The 18,018-nt window shown below is 46.7% G+C and overlaps 1 protein-coding gene across 2 annotated transcripts in view; it reads left to right on the top strand.

Moving 5' to 3' along the window:
* Positions 1 to 18,018, top strand: part of TMEM266 (transmembrane protein 266) — a 146,343-nt gene that overhangs the window by 124,772 nt on the left and 3,553 nt on the right. Inside the window, exons 9-10 of one of the 2 annotated variants that reach the window (XM_056796932.1) lie at positions 469 to 658; positions 15,576 to 15,638. In XM_056796932.1, coding sequence (XP_056652910.1) covers positions 469 to 658; positions 15,576 to 15,638 — 253 coding nt within the window. The remainder of the gene's footprint in view (positions 1 to 468; positions 659 to 15,575; positions 15,639 to 18,018) is intronic. The other variant, XM_056796939.1, reaches the window with a different exon arrangement.

Below are 18,018 nucleotides of genomic sequence, written 5' to 3'. Positions count from 1 at the left end.
AGTTAAGTATTAGAAACATTATTCCCGTTTTATAGGTAAGGAAACTGAGGTTCAAGTTAAGTGACTCGCTCAAGGTCACACAGCTGGGAAATGATAACCCTGGGGTTTAAATCTAGGTCTTCTGATACCAAGTCAGAATTCCAATGTGACTTAACTAGCATTTATTAAGGATCTACTGTGTTCAAATTGCCATGCTGGACAATAGGGATGTCCTGCTCTACAGGGAAATAAAACAAGCTAAATAAATGCTATTTATACAAGGTATTTAAGGTTGGGGGCATCAGGATGGCTTCCTGGAGGTGTTCCTGGAAGGACAGGTGAGGAAGCAGTCTGTGCCCTCTCCCCAACATTGTAGTGAGACTTATTTGGGAGAAGAGCCTCCAAAGATGGCCACCCTAAATGGGACAAATCTTATCCCCCTCTCCCCACCCACGCAGGACCAATAATCCATTTCCCTTGGTCTTCCAGTTTGAAATCCGGCAGCTGAGAGCACACCTGGCCCAACAGGACCTGGACCTGGCAGCCGAACGAGAGGCAGCCTTGCAAGCCCCTCACGTCCTCAATCCACAGAGCAGTGCAAGGTACAAGGTGGTGGACACAGGGGACTCGGATGATGACGAGACCACGGAAAACATCACGGAGTTGCGGCCCCCTCATGGTGAGTTTCTCCTGATCCCCTCAGCCCAGGGAAGGATGCTGAGCAGATGGAGACCTACCTGGATGTCTTAAAGTCTTAGCTGTCAGACCTCTACGCAGACCTCCACTGCTGGGTCCCCACTTGCCTCCATACAGACCATTCTCCAGTATTCCCATCAGGGAAGGCCAGGCTTTCCCATTTCTGCATGGGGGCTTCACTGGCAGAGCTGCCTCTGGTCCCCTCCTCCTTGCCACTCTCAATTATACTCAGTCATTAGAATTGTGCTTGAGGGGGCACATGGTTCAATAGATAGAGAGCTGGCCTCCGAGCTGCAAAGACTTAAGTCTTTGTGACACTTCCTAGTGTAAGGAGACCTATACAGACAGCATCGTGGGCTCCGGGTTCTCCTTACACATACACAGCATCACAGGCATGCATTTCAGGAGACTATCAGACCTACTTATCAGAGGTGGGGGTACAGAATCTTGGCTCAGCTTCCCCCTCACAGGCTCTACTTCAAGGCGCCCTAATAATAATGATCATTTTATTTATTTTAATGTATATTTATATACAACTATATATTTATTTAATTTATAATGTTAATTATGTATTATTATTATTAGAGCATGATGGAGGCAGCCATATAAGCATGGGAGAAGTGTGTGCAGTATTTTGATTTATAACCAAAAGAATAAAAGAAAAGGAATATAACCCAATAAACATTAAAATCACACACACATCCCAGAGTTATATTCCATTATATTTATATTGAATCTTCAGAGGGAATAGGGAGCCACTGGAGGTTACAGAGAAGTGACATATGATATAGGAGAATTATCTAGCAGCTACGTGGAAGACCTCTCTTAACTCTGCAGCCATTCCCCGTTGAATTATTTCCTATTTATCCTAATACTATGGCTAACCCGGACATAATTCTTTGCTTGTTGTTCCCTCCCATTAGATTGTAAGCTACTTGAAGGCAGGAACTGACTTTTACCTCTTTTTGTATTCCCAGTACTTAGAAGCACATAGCAAAGGTTTAATAAATGTGGTTTTTGGGGGGAGGTTAACCCTTACTTTCTGTCTTAGCATCAATACTAAGAATCAATTCCAAGGTAAAAGAGTGGTAAGGGCTAGGCAATGGGAGTTAAATGACTTGCCCAGGATCACACAGTGAGCCATTGTTTGAGGTCAAATTTGAACTCGGGTCCTCCTGGCTCCAAGTCTGGCTCTTTATCCACTGTTCCACCTGGTTGCCTCCATAACTCCATAACTGTTTGTTGACTGCTGACTGGAGGATGGGATGGGTTGAGGAAAAGCTCAACGTAGGGAGACTAATTAGAAGGGGCATTTGGTAGCTATGAATGAGTAGGAGGTTGTGAGAAATGTTGGGAAGGCAGAAATCATGAGAATCCACAGTGGATTGGATATGGCAGGGGAGGAGTGAGAGCTCAGAGGATGCCAGCCTGGGCTGTTGGGAGGCGATGGTGCACACGAATGGTCATGAAGCCCAGGATGCGGAGACCGGATTTAGAGACGGCCCCTTCTCTCCATAAAGGTACCATCCATTACTCTGCCAAACAGACCCAAATTCCCCTGCGTTCACCCTCCTCAAAGCACCCCAGCCCTGCTTCTCCCTCTGGCTGACCGACACGCCTTCTCCCAGTCCCAGCTGCCAAGCAAGTGGCTGGCATCCCCATCTTGCATGTCCTCGCTCCCCCCATCCACAGGACAGCAGATGCTTTCAGTTCTGAGTTCATCTGTGGGCTATTTCAAACCAGGGGCCAGAGCTATGGAGAGCTTGGACAAGCATGGCCCAAGGGAGCGGGCACGGCAGCTCTGAGGGGGCCAGACAGTCTTTAGTCCATTGGTGGGACTGAAGGGAGTCTCCCTATTGCAGGCACCTGCTGGGCAGTTGTGCACTCTGCTTGGCTGGCGTAATTCCTCCTTTGGCATCTCTCTGGGAGGTGCCAGTGGAGCGGGGGGGGGGGGGAGGGGGGATGGAGGAGAGACAGACAGAGACAGAGACAGAGAGAGGCAGAGACAGACAGAGACAGAGAGAGGCAGAGAGATAGAGAGAGACAAAAACAGAGACAGAGAGACAGAGACAGAGAGACAGAGAGAGACAAAAACAGACAGAGAGGCAGAGAGACAGAGAGAGACAAAAACAGAGACAGAGAGGCAGACAGAGAGGCAGAGAGACAGAGAGAGACAAAAACTGAGACAGAGAGGCAGAGAGACAGAGAGAGACAAAAACAGAGACAGAGAGAGGCAGAGAGACAGAGAGAGACAAAAACAGAGACAGAGAGAGGCAGAGAGACAGAGAGAGACAAAAACAGAGACAGAGAGACAGAGAGACAGACAGAGACAGAGAGACAGAGAGAGACAAAAACAGACAGAGAGACAGAGAGAGACAGAGAGGCAGAGAGACAGACAGAGTCAGAGAGACAGACAGAGACAGAGATGGACAGAAACAGAGACAGTCAGAGACAGGGACAGAGATCGAGAGACAGAAACAGAGACAGAGAGATAGACAGAGACAGAGACCAAGAGACAGAAATAGAGACAGAGAGAGACAGAGACAAAGACAGAGAGACAGAGACAGAGAGACAGAGACAGAGAGAGCAAGCCCCCATAAGACTCAGAATAGCTGCCCGACAGGCTCTCTTGAAGGAAGTCAACTGTGTTTCAAAAAAGTCCCACTGACATGTGAAAACACAGAGCAGATGCAAGGATTATTACATAGACATGAGATGTGAGGAAAGAAGGACTGGAGGTAAGACCTTAAGGATGTCAGGAATCATCAGAAACAAAGTAGTAGGGACCAGACCGGGGTTCAAATCTGCTCTCAGACATTCCCTAGTGACCCTGGGCAAGTCACTTGACCCCCGTTGTCTAGCCCATAATAGGCTTCTGCCTTAGAACCGATCCTTAGTATTGATTTGAAGACAGGAGGAAAAGAAACAAACAGACAAAGAAGCTAGAAAACAAAGAAAAAGTAAGAAACAAAGAGAGCTCGCAAAGGGTCTCAGCTGGGAGGGACCTTAGAACCTCAAACAAAGAATGCTGAAGTTAGGAGACATCATAGAACCTAGATGATGGGAGGTGACTTGGAACCTAAGATGTCAGAGCTGCAAGGAAGTTTAGAGCCCAGCATGTCAGAGCCAGAAGGAGCCTCTGCCCAGGGTCAGACTATCAGAGGCTAGCTGGACCAGAAAGGACCTTAGAGATTTAAAAGAGAATGTCAGAGCTAAGAAGGACCACAGATGGGAAGGGAGGAAGGGAAGCACCTACTGATTGCCAAGCATTGCACTCAACTCTTTTTTACAAAGATGATCTCATTTGATCCTCACAACAACCCTAGGAGGTAGGTGTTATTATTGTCCCCATTTTATAGGAGAGGAAACTGAGGCAAATGGGCAAAATGACTTGTCCAGGATCACCCAGCTAGGAAGTATCTGAGGCCAGTTTTGAGCTCAGGTCTTCTTGACGTGATGTCCACCGTACCACCTCGCTGCCTAAAACACAGAACATAGTGTGCTGAAAAGGAATCCTAGGATGTAGAATGTCAGAGCTGAAACGAATCTTACAGTATAGAGAATTGGAATCGAACCTTCAATCTTGAGTCATTCTATCAGAGACTGAGACCTAGAAGGGACCTTAGAGCATGAAGCATCGAAGGTCATCATTTTCCACCAGAAGGTACAAAATGGTGGGAGCTGGGACAGACAACATAAAATATCAGACCTGAAGGAGCCTTAGAATATAAAACCTAGAATGTCAGAGCTAAAAGAGACCTTAGAGGGGTCAGCGGTTTGGCTCAGTGGATGGAGAGCCAGGTTTAGAGCTGGCAGGTTCTGGGTTCAAATCTTGCCTCAGACATCCTCTAGCTAGAGAAAGCTAAGTAGGTAGTTTAATAGTCTGGAGATGGAAGGTCCTGGGTTCAAATCTAACCTCAGACACTTCCTGGCTGTGTGACCCTGGGCCAGACACTTAACCCCATTGCCTAGCCCTTACCATGCTTCTACCTACCAATACACAAGACTGATTCTAAGGTGGCAAGGGTTTTTTTTTTTTAATAAATACATTTTAAAAGACCTTAGAACATGAAACACAATGGCATAGCTTGGAGAGACCATAGGCCATAGATGGTAAGAGAGAGGAGGAATCTCAGACTCTCCATGGAAATATCCAGGTCCGCGGACCACTTCAAGATTGCCCTTGTCCTTACTTGACCTGAGCCACTCCCTCCCTACGGTCCGGTAGCTTTTATTCCCATTTCCCAGGCTGCCTATCCCCATCATTGAATCTACACAACAGCCCCCAACTGGAGTAGGCTGCCTGAATGAAATACTGCCCCCCACCCCGCCCCAGGATCAGCATTGATATCAGTGGCAATGGCCACATACACAGTATGTAACTGCCCCAGGGTTTCCCAGGATTTCTGTGCCCTTCTCCCAAAATTTGTCCTAAGTGCCAGAATTCCTGTTTCTAGCTCAGAAGATAAGCTAAGGAATAGGGCAGGACAGGGTGGGGGAATGAGAACAGCAAGGACCTGGGAGTCAAGAACCCGAGTTCAAGACCTGCCCCTCTCCTTGGACAGCCCCCTACCCTCCATTTCCTCTACTATAAAAACAAGAATTAAAGGAACCAGAGAGGACATAGAGAATGTCTTCCATGCCTCATGGCACTATACGAATGTAAGCCAGGAGGAAGTTAGGCTTGACGAGCCTCCTATTGCTGATGTCCTCTGCCCTGAGATAAGTCTAGTCTAAAATGCTATGGTTAAACCAATGGGTACTTCCTCAGCATCTGCTCCTATGGAAAGCCAGAGAGGGGGTGGGATGAGGCTGGGATGCCTCTTTGTCATCTCCTGGTAAAGGAACAGCAGCTTCTCAGCATCCCAAAGGGAGCAGAAATGTCGAGACCTGAACAGAAAGTCTCCGGGCCTTTGCCAGCCTCTCCCTAGAGAGAGAAATGAAGCTCTCCCCCCACCCCCAGATGCTGACTGGGTCCCAAGCCGACTAACACCGACTGGTTTCTGTTCAGGCTTGCTCCTACTCAACTTTAAATCATCTTTAAAACCCAGGGATGCAAAGTCCCAGGCTGCGGGGACTGCCAAGTTCACAGTGCCCCTGTGTAGGCATTAATACTTCCCTCCCAAATTTATTAGTCTTGAAGCTCACCCATAATGAATGAATTACAGTCCCCAGCGGGCGTAACCATGTCGCCCCGTATATCATCCCAGCCCTCAGAGTACCATTCCACCACACTGATGTCTCAAAACTGCCAGAGTCACTCTGATGGGGGCCTTATCCAGCTGGCTCGCCTGCCACACGATGAAGCTTCCTGGGCTAGTAGTGGATTTTTTACTGCCCTGGGTGCGGGGGGGGGGGATGGGCCAATGTCAGGAGAAGGAAAAGGCCCCCCCATCCACGGCCCCTCTGCCAAAGTTGTGAAGCTTGGGATCAGAAAGGATCTCTGAGGGCATGCAGTCTGAGCTTCTCTCATCTTAGAGTGGAGGGAGAAAGTGGTTCTGCCAAGAGGTTGTCCAGCTAGAAACATATAAGCTCCTTGTGGACACAAACTGTCTCTTTTGTATTTGTATACCCAATACTGAGAATGGATACTGGCATATAGAGGGTATTTAATAATTTTTTTTTCATTCATTGTCAGTTTGTCAAATGCAGGAAGCAGTGAAGTACAATGATAAATTTGGAATCAGAGAATTTGGCTCAGTCGTGTTACTGAACTTCAATAAGCCTCAGTTTCCTCATCTGTAAACTGAAAGGATTGGATGAGATGAATTATAAGGGTCTATAAGGATCTAGATCTATGATCCTAATTAGCAGAACTGGAAATTGACATTGGCTGTTTCAGACTCCAAATCCCATGCTCTTTCCACCAAAGTAGGCTGCCTCTAGCTCAGAAATCCAATGACTCGGTGTCACTCTCACAATCCTCTGCACATCTGGGTTGGGGGGGGGGGTTAAACTACAAAACTGGGAGTCAGCATCCCTGGGTTCCCTCCCAGGCTCTGCCACTGACTCATGCCACCTGCCCTCACCTGTCACCCCTCCCTGATACTACAACCATGGGCAAGTCAGGTTGCCTTCCCCAGAGGGCAAAGCTCAATAATGAAGGCTGTCAGCTTTCCACTTGACTGGGGCTTTGGGAGAATTAATGAGGCCATGGTTGTGAAAAGCTCTAGGTGCTGAGGAAGGTACAAAGGAACAGAGCTGTGGGCATTCTTGGTAGCCACCTAGCCCACTGCCAAAAGCCCCATTAACCTCGAGGATTGGGATTTCACATTCAAAGCTACATACAAGGCAACAAACATTTATTAAGCACTCACTCACTGTATGTCAGGCATTGTAGATATGGCAGAGATGCACATACAAGGAAAAAGAAACACCATCCCTGCCCTCAAGAAGCTTACATCCTAATAGAGGATGACAGTGCTTAAAAGGGAGTTAGAGAAGGAGTAGGGAGGGAGAAGAGGTCCTTCCATGTGTATGGTAGCAAAGTCTGTAATCAAATACACATTGAGGAGTAGAATAATACACTCTAAGCTTCCCCCCATCTCCATATGGAGACCTTCCCCCCAGAAGGAACTCAGGAATGGAAAACTACTACCATTTGCTGCCTTGATATCTATGTGACCTTGGACAAATCAATTTACCTCTGTGCCTCAGTTTCCACATCTGACAAATAGAGGGATGAGAGCACTTAATTAGACTAGATGAACTCCAAGGTCTCTTCCATCTCTAAATCTATGATCCCATGACCCCAGAATGGTCAAGAAAGGCAGGTTTATCTTTTCTCAGAAGACCTAAATTCAAGCCCCTGCTCTGACTGTTCCTTAGCTGTATTTGCTGTAAATGAAGAACTTGGATGAGATAATGGCAAAGATCTCTTCTAACTCTAAATCTTGGAATTCCACAACCCCTAATTCCATGTTACACAACTGTGTGGCATAGGGGAGAAAGCACTAGACTTGAAATCAGGAATACCTGAGTTCAAATCTTGCCTTAGATGTATATAGCTATGTATCCCTGGTCAAGTCATTTAACCCTGTTTTGCCTCAGTTTCTTCAACTGTAAAATTAGGTTGTGAAGATCATATGTGATCATTTATATAATAACTCTTTGTAATCCTCAAAGTGCTCTATAAAAGCTAGCTATTGTTATAATGATGTTCAAGCATGTCCACTGAGAGGCTAGGAAGTGTTGTATGAAGAGAGCTGATTGGACTTATGCTCAGACGTGGGGTGAGGCCACCCTCAGATACTCACTTGCTGGGTGATCTTGATCAGGTCTCAAAGTCTCAGAATAAGCCTCTGTAGAGGAAGCTAATAATGCTCCGGCTCCTTACCTAGCAGGGCGATTGTGAGGGGGGTATTTTTACAGCTTAAAACATTACAGAAATGTGAGCTCTTTTTACCCATCAAATGAGGGGATGGGAACAGCCTGTGGGAAATCTTGAAGGTGATAGGTAGACGGAGCATTATGTGTGAGGAGCATCAAGAAAGCTGGTATTTCTGAATCATATCAATACGGAGGGGAACAAAATACAGGGATCCCTTCCACATCACAACTTTTCCGATAATGGTTTTGATGTACCACAGAGCAGCATACAAAATTAAATGGGAGAGGGCAGCTAGGTAGCTCAGTGGATAGAGAGCCAGGCCTAGAGATGGTAGGTCCTGGGTTCCAATCTGGCCTCAGATACTTCCTAGCTGTGTGACCCTGGGCAAGTCACTTAACCCCCATTGCTTAGCCCTTATCACTCTTCTGCCTTGGAACCAATGCAGAGTAGTGATTCTAAGATGGAAGGTAAGGGTTTTTAAAAATTAAATTATCAAATATAAAATTATAAAATTTAAAAAAGAAAAATTAAAGCTTACAAAAAGAATGTGAAATCTAAAATTTCATGGATTTTCCAGATCATGGGGGCACCATGCCATACTTCTAACCTCTGCCATGTGGAAGAGATACCTGTAATAAGTCTAGAAAGATGGGAAGTAGTCAGTTTGGCTGGACCACAGAGAAGGTGAAGGAGAGTGATCAGGTGGAACCAAGTGGAGAAGGACTCTGAATGCCAAACAGAGGAGGGAAAAGCCTTAAGGCATCCCTTCAACTCCCAAGAAATGAATCTTTAAGAATAAATATTCAGGGCCCATGGAAGAAACTGGAGGCAATGTTTGGGGCCAAGGGTTGCCCTCAAATCACTTTGCATCCTCTGCCGCCTACTCTTTGAGCCACCTCATGGCCAATGGCTGAGCACCAAGGCTGATCTATCACCACCATCACCATGTGTTCCAGGGCAATCCATGCCATTTGGACCCACCTCTGATGATCAGAATGTCCTTCGTTCTATCATCCTCGGGCAAGTTTTCCCTTCCACCCAGGCAAGTTGGCCTGGCCCCTCCAGAGCCTGTTATGAGAAGAATAGTCCCTTTGTCTGGAAAAGCCAATAGTACAACAGAGAGAAGCTGATGAAGCTAGGAAAGAAATAAAAACCATCAGGATGGGGGAGCAGAAAGGAATCTTGGAACCCCTTCCAGGCCCCTTCCTCCCTTCTCAAACACCATCGTAAAAATGGGCCCAAATGCTATTCCAGGCCATCCTGTTGGCAGCTGCAACACTGGGACCATTGAGAAGATGCTCGCAGCCCAACCTTGACCGAAGTGGGGGGGGGGGGCAGACAAGAAGAGGAATCGCCCTCCTCTGATTGGCCTGGCTTTTATGGTAGCACCAAATTTACTGTTTTTTCCTTTGGCCCAGAGATCAGAATCCCACGATGATCTCACCAGAGGGAAGGGGATTTTTCTTGGGATGGCTCATTTTTCCTAAGTGGGGGCCGTCGTTTCTTCTGTGCCCACATCCCACCAAGGGACCAACAAGGAAGGGCAGGGGGTCAGGCTTTAAGGGCACCAACCTTGACCAGAATTAGGCCATTTCAGCTCTTGGGGAAAGGACCCAGATGAGTTTTCCAGTTTCCTTCCTTCCTGCATATCCCTTCTTCCCCCAAACAATAACTGGGGGAGCCATTTGGACCTTTATTTTCATCATGATAGAGATCAATGGGTTAACAGTACTGTATGTCTCCAAAAAAGCTAAAGTGAACATATTACAGAGGGCAAAGGAGAGGTACATGGTACGTGTCAATAGACTGCAACAAGGAACCAATGAGAAACAACAAAGATGAACTGCAGTCAAGAATGGCAACAAAGAAATGTACCAAGCACAAGAGAGTTGGACTGTGATGTGGCAAGATTAAAGAACAACTAGTGAACAGTTCATATACTCCAATGGAATACTTATGATGTCAAGAGAAACTAAGGAAGGCCATGTTGAGAAGACCCCTCACTCCCACCTCTAACCCTTCCACAGTAAATTTGTAATACATTTGTTCAAGTATGGCCTTAGGCACTTCCTAGCTGTGTGACCCTGGGCAAGTCACTTAACCCCCATTGCCTAGCCCTGACCATTCTTCTGCCTTGGAACCAATCCATAGTATTGATTGATTCCAAGATGAAAGATAAGGGTTTTTAAATTAAAAAAATAAAAGTGGCAATCTGCACCATTGGAGGGAATGTTCACCTCAGTGGAAGTATAGATCCTTTGAGATATTTACATAATGAGGGAACTCCTTATGTGGAAACTCCTTCCACCAACAACGGATAGCAACTCCTTTCTAATTTTGAGAGTGACCTGGGTTGCTGAAGAATTTGAATGGCTTGCCCATGATTGGACAGAAAACATGTATCCTTGAACCTAGTTCTAACTCCATACAGCCCTCTAACCACTGCACTAGACAACCTCAGAACAATATTCCACATCTCTTACTGGTAGAAGTGCTGGGAGAGGAAAAACATGGCTCCATCCTCATGAAGCTCTGAGAAGTCTGGGAAGAACAGAAGGTCCTAAAACATCAAACTACAATCAAGAGGGTTGACCAAGTCGTTTGGAAGATGATGAGAAGACTTTGAACCATTTCCTACTAACAAAGATCAAAGGAACTTGAGCTGTTCCACCCAGAGAAGAGAAGACTGAGGGAATGATAGAATGAAGAAGAGAAATTGAATTGATTCTGCTTAGCCTCACAGGGCTGGACTAGGTTTGATGAGTGCAATTTGCAGACAGATTTCAGCTTGGTTTAAGAGAAATATTTCTAAAAATTAGAGCTGTCCCAAAATCGAATGGGCTTGCTCAGGAGATAGTAAGTTCCCTGTCCCTGGAGGTGTTCAAGCAAAGGCTGGGCAAACACTCGTCAGGGACATGCCAAAGGGGATTCTGGTTCAGGTCCAATTTTGAGAGGCTCATGGGATTTTTAGAAGGCATGATATTCCTCTGAGTGTATGAGAACTCATAAAACCTCTACATGAGGTCCAACTGGGAAATTCATGACAAATGAATTTCAGGGAAGTTTCAAAGAGGGAGGAGCATCAGAATTGGGTTTTATCAGCTAGGTAGGAAGTTGGCAAGTGAAGATGGTGTGGGGGAACATTCCAGGCACAGGAAACCCTGGATATGGTCTTTAATTCTCAGGGTCATTAGACTAGGGCCCCTGTGTGTTAGGTTCAGTCCTGGCTTCACTCCCTCCTTTATCTAAAGAAGACTCCCAAGAATAAAGGACTCAAGACTCCCTTGGATAAAGAGACTGCACCTTTGATCTCCACTCTGTGACCTCAAATCCACATGCCTCTGGTCCCATGAAATGAGTAAGAGGCACATAAAAGCATTATAGAAATTCGAGTAGAGTCAGTGTGAGCTAGTTTCATTCTGAAAGGCAGGGAGAAAGATTGGTGAGCATTCAAGCTAGCCTTGTAGTCAGCAAAGATAGTCATAAGCATGGGGCCTGAAGGGCCTCAGAGGTCATCTTCCCATTTACAGATGAGAAAACTGAGACCCAACAATGGAAAATTCTTGCCCAACAACATGCAGGTGGTATCAAAGATGAGATTTGAACCCAGGTCCTGTGACTACAGAATAGTTTGGGTTTACTTTCTAACACACACACACACACACACAGAGTCTCCCTAGGAGTAAGCATCAGAGACCAGATGCAAAGTCAAGACTTCAAGCACCCATCCAGCAGTGGATTCTAGGTCTTATTGTAAAGGTCCTTGATGGTTGTGTTGTTCAGTTGTGTTCAACTCTTCATGACCCCATTTGGGGTTTTCTTGACAAAGAAACTGGAGTGATTGGTCATTTCCTTCTTAAGCTTATTTTACAGATGAGGAAACTGAAGCAAAGAAGGTTAAGTGACTTGCCCAGGGTCACACAGTGAAGAAAAGTCTGAGGCTGGATTTGAACCCAGGTCCTCCTGACTCCAAAACCAACCCTCTATCCACTGCACCACCTAGCTGCCCAGTAAAGGCCTAACTAAGCTAACAGCACCAGTTAAGTCCCACTGTGCTAGGTGCAAGAACATACAACGGTTATCTAAGATACTTCCTGCCATCAAAGTGCTTGCCATATAAGCTAGATGCAAGGAAGTTCTCCTTACTGGGAGCGTTTTTTCAACCAAAGCATCTCATGACCATGGAGGCTTAAGCCATGGCCGGGTTGTCATGTGGCCCCGAGGCGTGGCATCCACCCCTAGCAGATCACTAACCTGTGAAGGATTTTCCCAGGCTTCCGCTGAGTTGGGTGAGGAGGGATGTTGGGGCTTTGTGAGGAAGCTTCTTTATTCAATGCCTTGTTCTCCAGAGCTAGCGCTAGCGCTCTTTGCGCCAGGGCAAACACTCCTCATCACCATTGTTGCAGGGGAAATTATTCCCCGTATTGGCTATTATTATGGACCTTTTTTACATTTGTGGTTGACTATAGTATCATTATTATGAATGGTCATTACTCATTGCTACAGCTGCTATTGCTAACCTCCACTGGTCAAAGGACAGGAGGGCTGCCAGTGCCAGCGTCCCTACTACCTCCCCCTGGCTTCTCTGTAACGACGCCGAGAATACAGAGCCCTGAGAAGGGAGGCTTCTGCCCGGGCTGGAGCCCTCCCCAGGGGCCCTTCCTCCCATGGCCGGGTACCCTCCGCCGCTGGCATTGCTTGCATCGCCTCTCCACCGTCCCAGGGGGACCAGCCACGCCGCCTTCCCAACATGCCCCGGCGCAGAAGCGCGGAGCCTTGATGGGGAGCTGGCATTTATAGCATGAATTATGGATGGGCACAAATAAGTGTGTTTCACCATCAGCTCCGGGCAAAAGCATTGTTCTGCTGGTCCAGGAGTACCCCCAGGCGGCTCGGCGGGCCCCCCTTAAAACTCGGACAGGAGCGCAAGACTCGCCTCTGGCGGGAGGCATTTAAAGATCAACAGGGGCCAGACAGCTTGTGAAGAACCAATGGGGTGCGGGCGCCTGGGAGGGCTGGGGAGGGCACTGGCGGGGCGGTTTGGGCTTTGTCCCGCGCACAGAGCCTTCCTTGGAAAACATCTGTTCCTTTCCCTTGTAAACCACCTCCGGGGCCTCTGGAGTCAGGCCCCGGGCTGTGGGGGCGGGGCGGGGGTCCCGCGGGGGAACTTGGGGAGTCAGACTCCCATGGATGAGCTCAGGCTTTCAGAAGCGCTCCCCCTCCCCCAGAGCCGAAGCACTTAAGAGAGAGGAGGCTTTTAGAGCTCGGGGCGAGATCCTGGGCTGGGCAGAGAGGCTCCCTCTCGGAGGAGATGACCCACGTGCCCCAGGCTTTCAGCGGGACACACACGCACACACACACGCACACACACACACGCACACACACGTGTCATCTCTGGCACAGGCTGAGCTCGGGGTTCCTTCCTGGCTGGACCCTCAGTAGGTCGCCCCCTTCTATGAGCCCTCGGTAGGACGCTCCTCTCAATGAGCCCTTTCCCTTACCTGGAGAATATGGGGAGAATACAGGATCCCTGACAGTGCTGAGGTTCTTTCTAAATCAGCGGTAGTTAACCTATTTATTCCTGGAGCATTCTGGGAAAACCTGGGGACCCCTTCTCAGGATAACGCTTTAAAATACCCATTTAAAAATCTTTCATACCATTGCAAAGAAAACTGCTTCAACTGAAATGCAATTATTTTTTTAAAAAGAAATAAATGCAGTATTTAAAATAAAACAAAGAATGCAGTTATCAAAAAATTTATTTTAATTTCAAAGCTGCCAGGTTAAGAAACTCTGAAGGGGGGAAACTAGGTGGCTCAGTGGATTGATGGGAGATCCTGGGTTCAAATTTGACATTTCAGACACTTGCTAACTTTGTGACCCTGGGCAAGTCACTTAAACCCCATGGCCTATTGAAGGAAGGAAGGAAGGAAGGAAGGAAGGAAGGAAGAAGGAAGGAAGGAAGGAAGGAAGGAAGGAAGGAAGGAAGGAAGGAAGGAAGGAAGAAGAGAAGAAAAGAAGAAGAGAAGAAAAAAAGATCTTTACTTTGTGTCCCTTCTGTGCCCTTCCTTCCCTGGATGTTGTGGGAGAGACCAAAGACCAGCAAATAAAGCCTTTTACTGCTGATATTCCTCTTCTCTTCTCATCCCCATTCTCCTGAGCATGGGAGTCTAAGTAGAGAAGCAAGGTTCACCCACAGGAGACAATGAGCACACAATAAGACAAAGGCACCTCACTGGAGTGAATATAATTGTATATAGGGGAATGGAGGGAACAGTTAGTAACCCAGGCAATCAGGAAGGGGAAAGAGCCTTGTGAGACTGGAGTCACCCAGGAAAGTTCCCTGGAGGAGTCAGGATTTGAGCTAGAATAGAATCGGGTTGAGGAGAGGAGTATCAGCAGTAGAGGCTTTATTTGCTGGTCTTTGGTCTCTCCCTCAACATCCAGAAAGGAAGGGCACAGAAGGGACACAAAGTAAAGATTTCAGTTTCTTCCATCCATCCTTCCTTCCTTCCTTCCTTCCTTCCTTCCTTCCTTCCTCCTTCCTTCCTTCCTTCCTTCCTTCCCTCCCTCCTCCCTCCCTCCCTCCCTCCCTCCCTCCCTCCCTCCCTTCTTCTTTCTTTCTTTCTTTCTTTCTTTCTTTCTTTCTTTCTTTCTTTCTTTTCTTTTTCCTTTCTTTCTTTCTTTCTTTTCTTTCTTTCTTTCTTTCTTTCTTTCTTTCTTTCTTTCTTTCTTTCTTCTTTCTTCTTTCTTTCTTTCCTCTTACCTTGCTGGAACTAGGGGGTACTGCCTTATCAGAACCAATTGGTCAATTCCTCTTTTCTTCTTTCTTTTTAAATTCTTACCATCTTTAGAATTTAAATATTAATACTAAATAAAAAATAAAATACTATATAACACTAAATACTATAAATGCATAATTTAAATACTAAATATTATAATAAATATAATAATACTAAAGATATAATATTAATAGAATTAATACTAAATGTATCAGATATATATATATATATATTTTTTTTTTTTTTTGGAGAGCTGGTTGTTAATATTTATCAGTATAACACTGCATGGCAGGGTCCCATGACTGCTGAGTGTGAAGGTTCCCTACATGACAACTGACCTGGGCACAAAAACTATATAGGTATAGCTGTAGGTATATATGTATATGTGTATATAAATGTAGTCTAGGTAAGTATACGTTGGATTGTCCAACGAGACTTGACAAGCCCAGTTGCCTTGGAAGGCCCCATTTTCATGGCGGTGTTGGCATAGGTTGATGAGATTGAGCTCTGGAAGGGATCTTAGGGTCCATCTGATTCAACACCTTTATTTTGTAGATAAGGAAATGTGTATATCTATTATTATTTATATTTTTTATTAGCGCCCATGTCGTTTCCCCAATAAGACGTAGGTCCTTTGAGAGCAGAGACGATTCCTTTTTGTCTTTGCATCCGAGCATCTAGCTCAGAGTAGGCTTGCCAGACAAACGAATGAATGATAGCTGCATAGTCTGGATATTCATCAGTAATAAGGAAAGCTCAGCAGTTTCCCTCTCTGTCTCCCCCTGCAGAAGCCATGGTGAAGGATGACATGAATAGCTACATCAGCCAGTATCACAATGAGCCTAGCAGTGGTAAGTCTCCCTTCCTAAGCTCTAACTGACTCTCCCGATATGCCCGGACAAGTGGCCGCCAGAGGCAGCTGTAACTCTTTCTAGATGGCTCCTGGGATTCCATCCCTCTGGTCCTCTGTGCTTCCTGCCAGAACGTGGGCACATCTTGGTTCTCCTATGGATGAATGTTGTCTCTCTAATCAGACTACATAGCTCAGGAGAACTCACCACCTGCCTTGTTCTCAGGGTAAGGTCCCACTTCCTTCACCCAGAGGTATGGACCCAACTGCAGAGTGCCCAAGAGAAAAGAACCCTGGGCGGCTGACTTCTGGGACGGTACAGACTCAAGATCTAGAGCACAGGACCATAATTTGGCCCTGCCTTCCTCCATGACAGTCAATTGCCCCTAGTTACACAGGGACTGAATCCAAGTCTTTTGACTTCAATTCTAGTCTCTTTTCTACCTCCATGATACCAGACTCAAATATAAAGTCAACAGCTCAGAAAATTGAACAATTCTGACCCAAGATAAGCAAGTCCATGCTCACTGCTTATACAAAATGGCAGCCACTGGGCTGAAGGTCTCACATGTGACAGTTACCCAGACACACATGAGGGGTATCGAGCTACCTGGGCATGCTACTATTTGTTTGGAGGGTTGGAAGGGTCCCAGGGAAGACCTATGGTCGCAGGCATATGAGAATGGTTGGGCTGTACAGTGTGTCCAGTTGCTTTGAATGCCCTTTTATCTCCATGGCAGGACTTTTCATAGATTCATAGGAGTGAGTTCTAGAAGGAATCTGCCTTATATTTGAGATGAATAAATTGTGCCCTAGAAGGGCACAATTCAGTAAGATCTTGTGCTCTTCAAATTCTCATTGCAGTCTCTCTTCAAGGACAACCTGTTGGGGGGTTTTCCTCCATACATCTAATTCATTTTTAAAAAATCTTTATCTTCTGTCTTCAAATCAATACTAAGTACTGGTTCCAAGGCAGAAGAGCAGTAAGGGCTAGGCAATGGGGTTAAGTGACTTGCCCAGGGTCACACAGCTGGGAAGTGTCTGAGGCTAAATTTGAACCCAGGACCTCCCATCTCTAGAACTGGCTCTCAATCCACTGAGCCACCCAGCTGCCCCCTCTATATAACATCTGTGAAGAAGTAACCAAATCTCCACTGATGTGCAAGTTCACTGACTCCAAGGCCTACCATTCCACTTTAGGCCAGCTGGTATTGTTAAGGAATTCTTTTCTCCCAGCCAAATCTGCCTCTTTTTATCCATCCTTTGTAGTTCTAGTAGCTGGAGACAAGCGGAACAAGTGTAATCTTACTTATCCATGACAGTCCTTCAAAACCTCGAAGATGGCTATCTGTGTGTGCATCTGTGTGCGTCCCCAGCTCTTCCAAAAGCCTTCTCTTCTTCAGAGTGGACAGTTCGAATTCCTTTAACTAATCCCTCTGTATCAGGATTCTCAGCCTGGTCCCCTCCTCTGGCATTCTCCCCACTTTGTTTTTCTTCTCTAAAAGATGGCTCCCAGACTGAACCCAGGACTCCAGGAGGTCTGACCGGTATTGAGGAGGTCAAAAGAAAGTTAGATAGTCCAAAATGTCTAACGGGCGGGCGGCAACTGGGGACATGGAAGGGAAGGTCAGGAGAGAAATGAGACGGAAATGATAGTATCTGCATAAAGAACACCCTCGGCAATTGGCAAGGTCACCAAATGGAGGAAAAGAGAGGAGAGGAGGAGAGGAGGGGAGGGGAGGGAATGGAGGGGAGGGGGAGGGGAGGGAGAGGAGGAGGAGGGGGAGGGGGGGGAGGGGAGGGAAGGGAGGAGGGGAGGGGAAGGGGGAGGGGAGGGAGAGGAAGGGGAGGGGAGGGGAGGGAGGAGGAGAAGAGGAGAAGAGGGGAGAGGGATGGGAGGGGAGGGGAGGGGAAGAGGAGGGGAGGGGAGAAGAGAGGAGAGGGGAATGGAGGGGAAGGGAGGGGAAGGAGGGGAGGGAGGGAGGGGGGAGGGGAGGGGAGGGGAGGTTGCTGAACTGAACCTTGGAATCTTGTGCTTTCATTTAGTAATGCTGCACCGATATGGGAGGACTAACAAAGGAATGGTCAGACAGGTCAGCTGGGTAGCTCCATGGATTATAGAGCCAGACCTAGAAAGGGGAGGTCCTGTTTTCAGATGTGACCTCAGATGCTTCCTAGCTGAACTCAGTGAGACTGAGCAAGTCATTTAATCCCCATTGCCTAGCCCTCACCACTCTTCTGTCTTGAAACCAATATTAGTATGGATTTCTAATAAAGAAGGTTAGGGTTTAAAGAAGAAGAAAAGAAAGAGAAGGCAGCTAAGGTGACTTGGATTGGGATTCAGGTCTAGATACAGAAGATCCTGGGTTCAAATCAGACCC

The sequence above is a fragment of the Monodelphis domestica genome, chromosome 1 (genome assembly GCF_027887165.1).
Source record: "Monodelphis domestica isolate mMonDom1 chromosome 1, mMonDom1.pri, whole genome shotgun sequence".
Classification (NCBI taxonomy): Eukaryota; Metazoa; Chordata; class Mammalia; order Didelphimorphia; family Didelphidae; genus Monodelphis; species Monodelphis domestica.
Note: the sequence above shows the minus strand (reverse complement) of the source record. Positions and strands in the feature narration are given on the sequence as shown.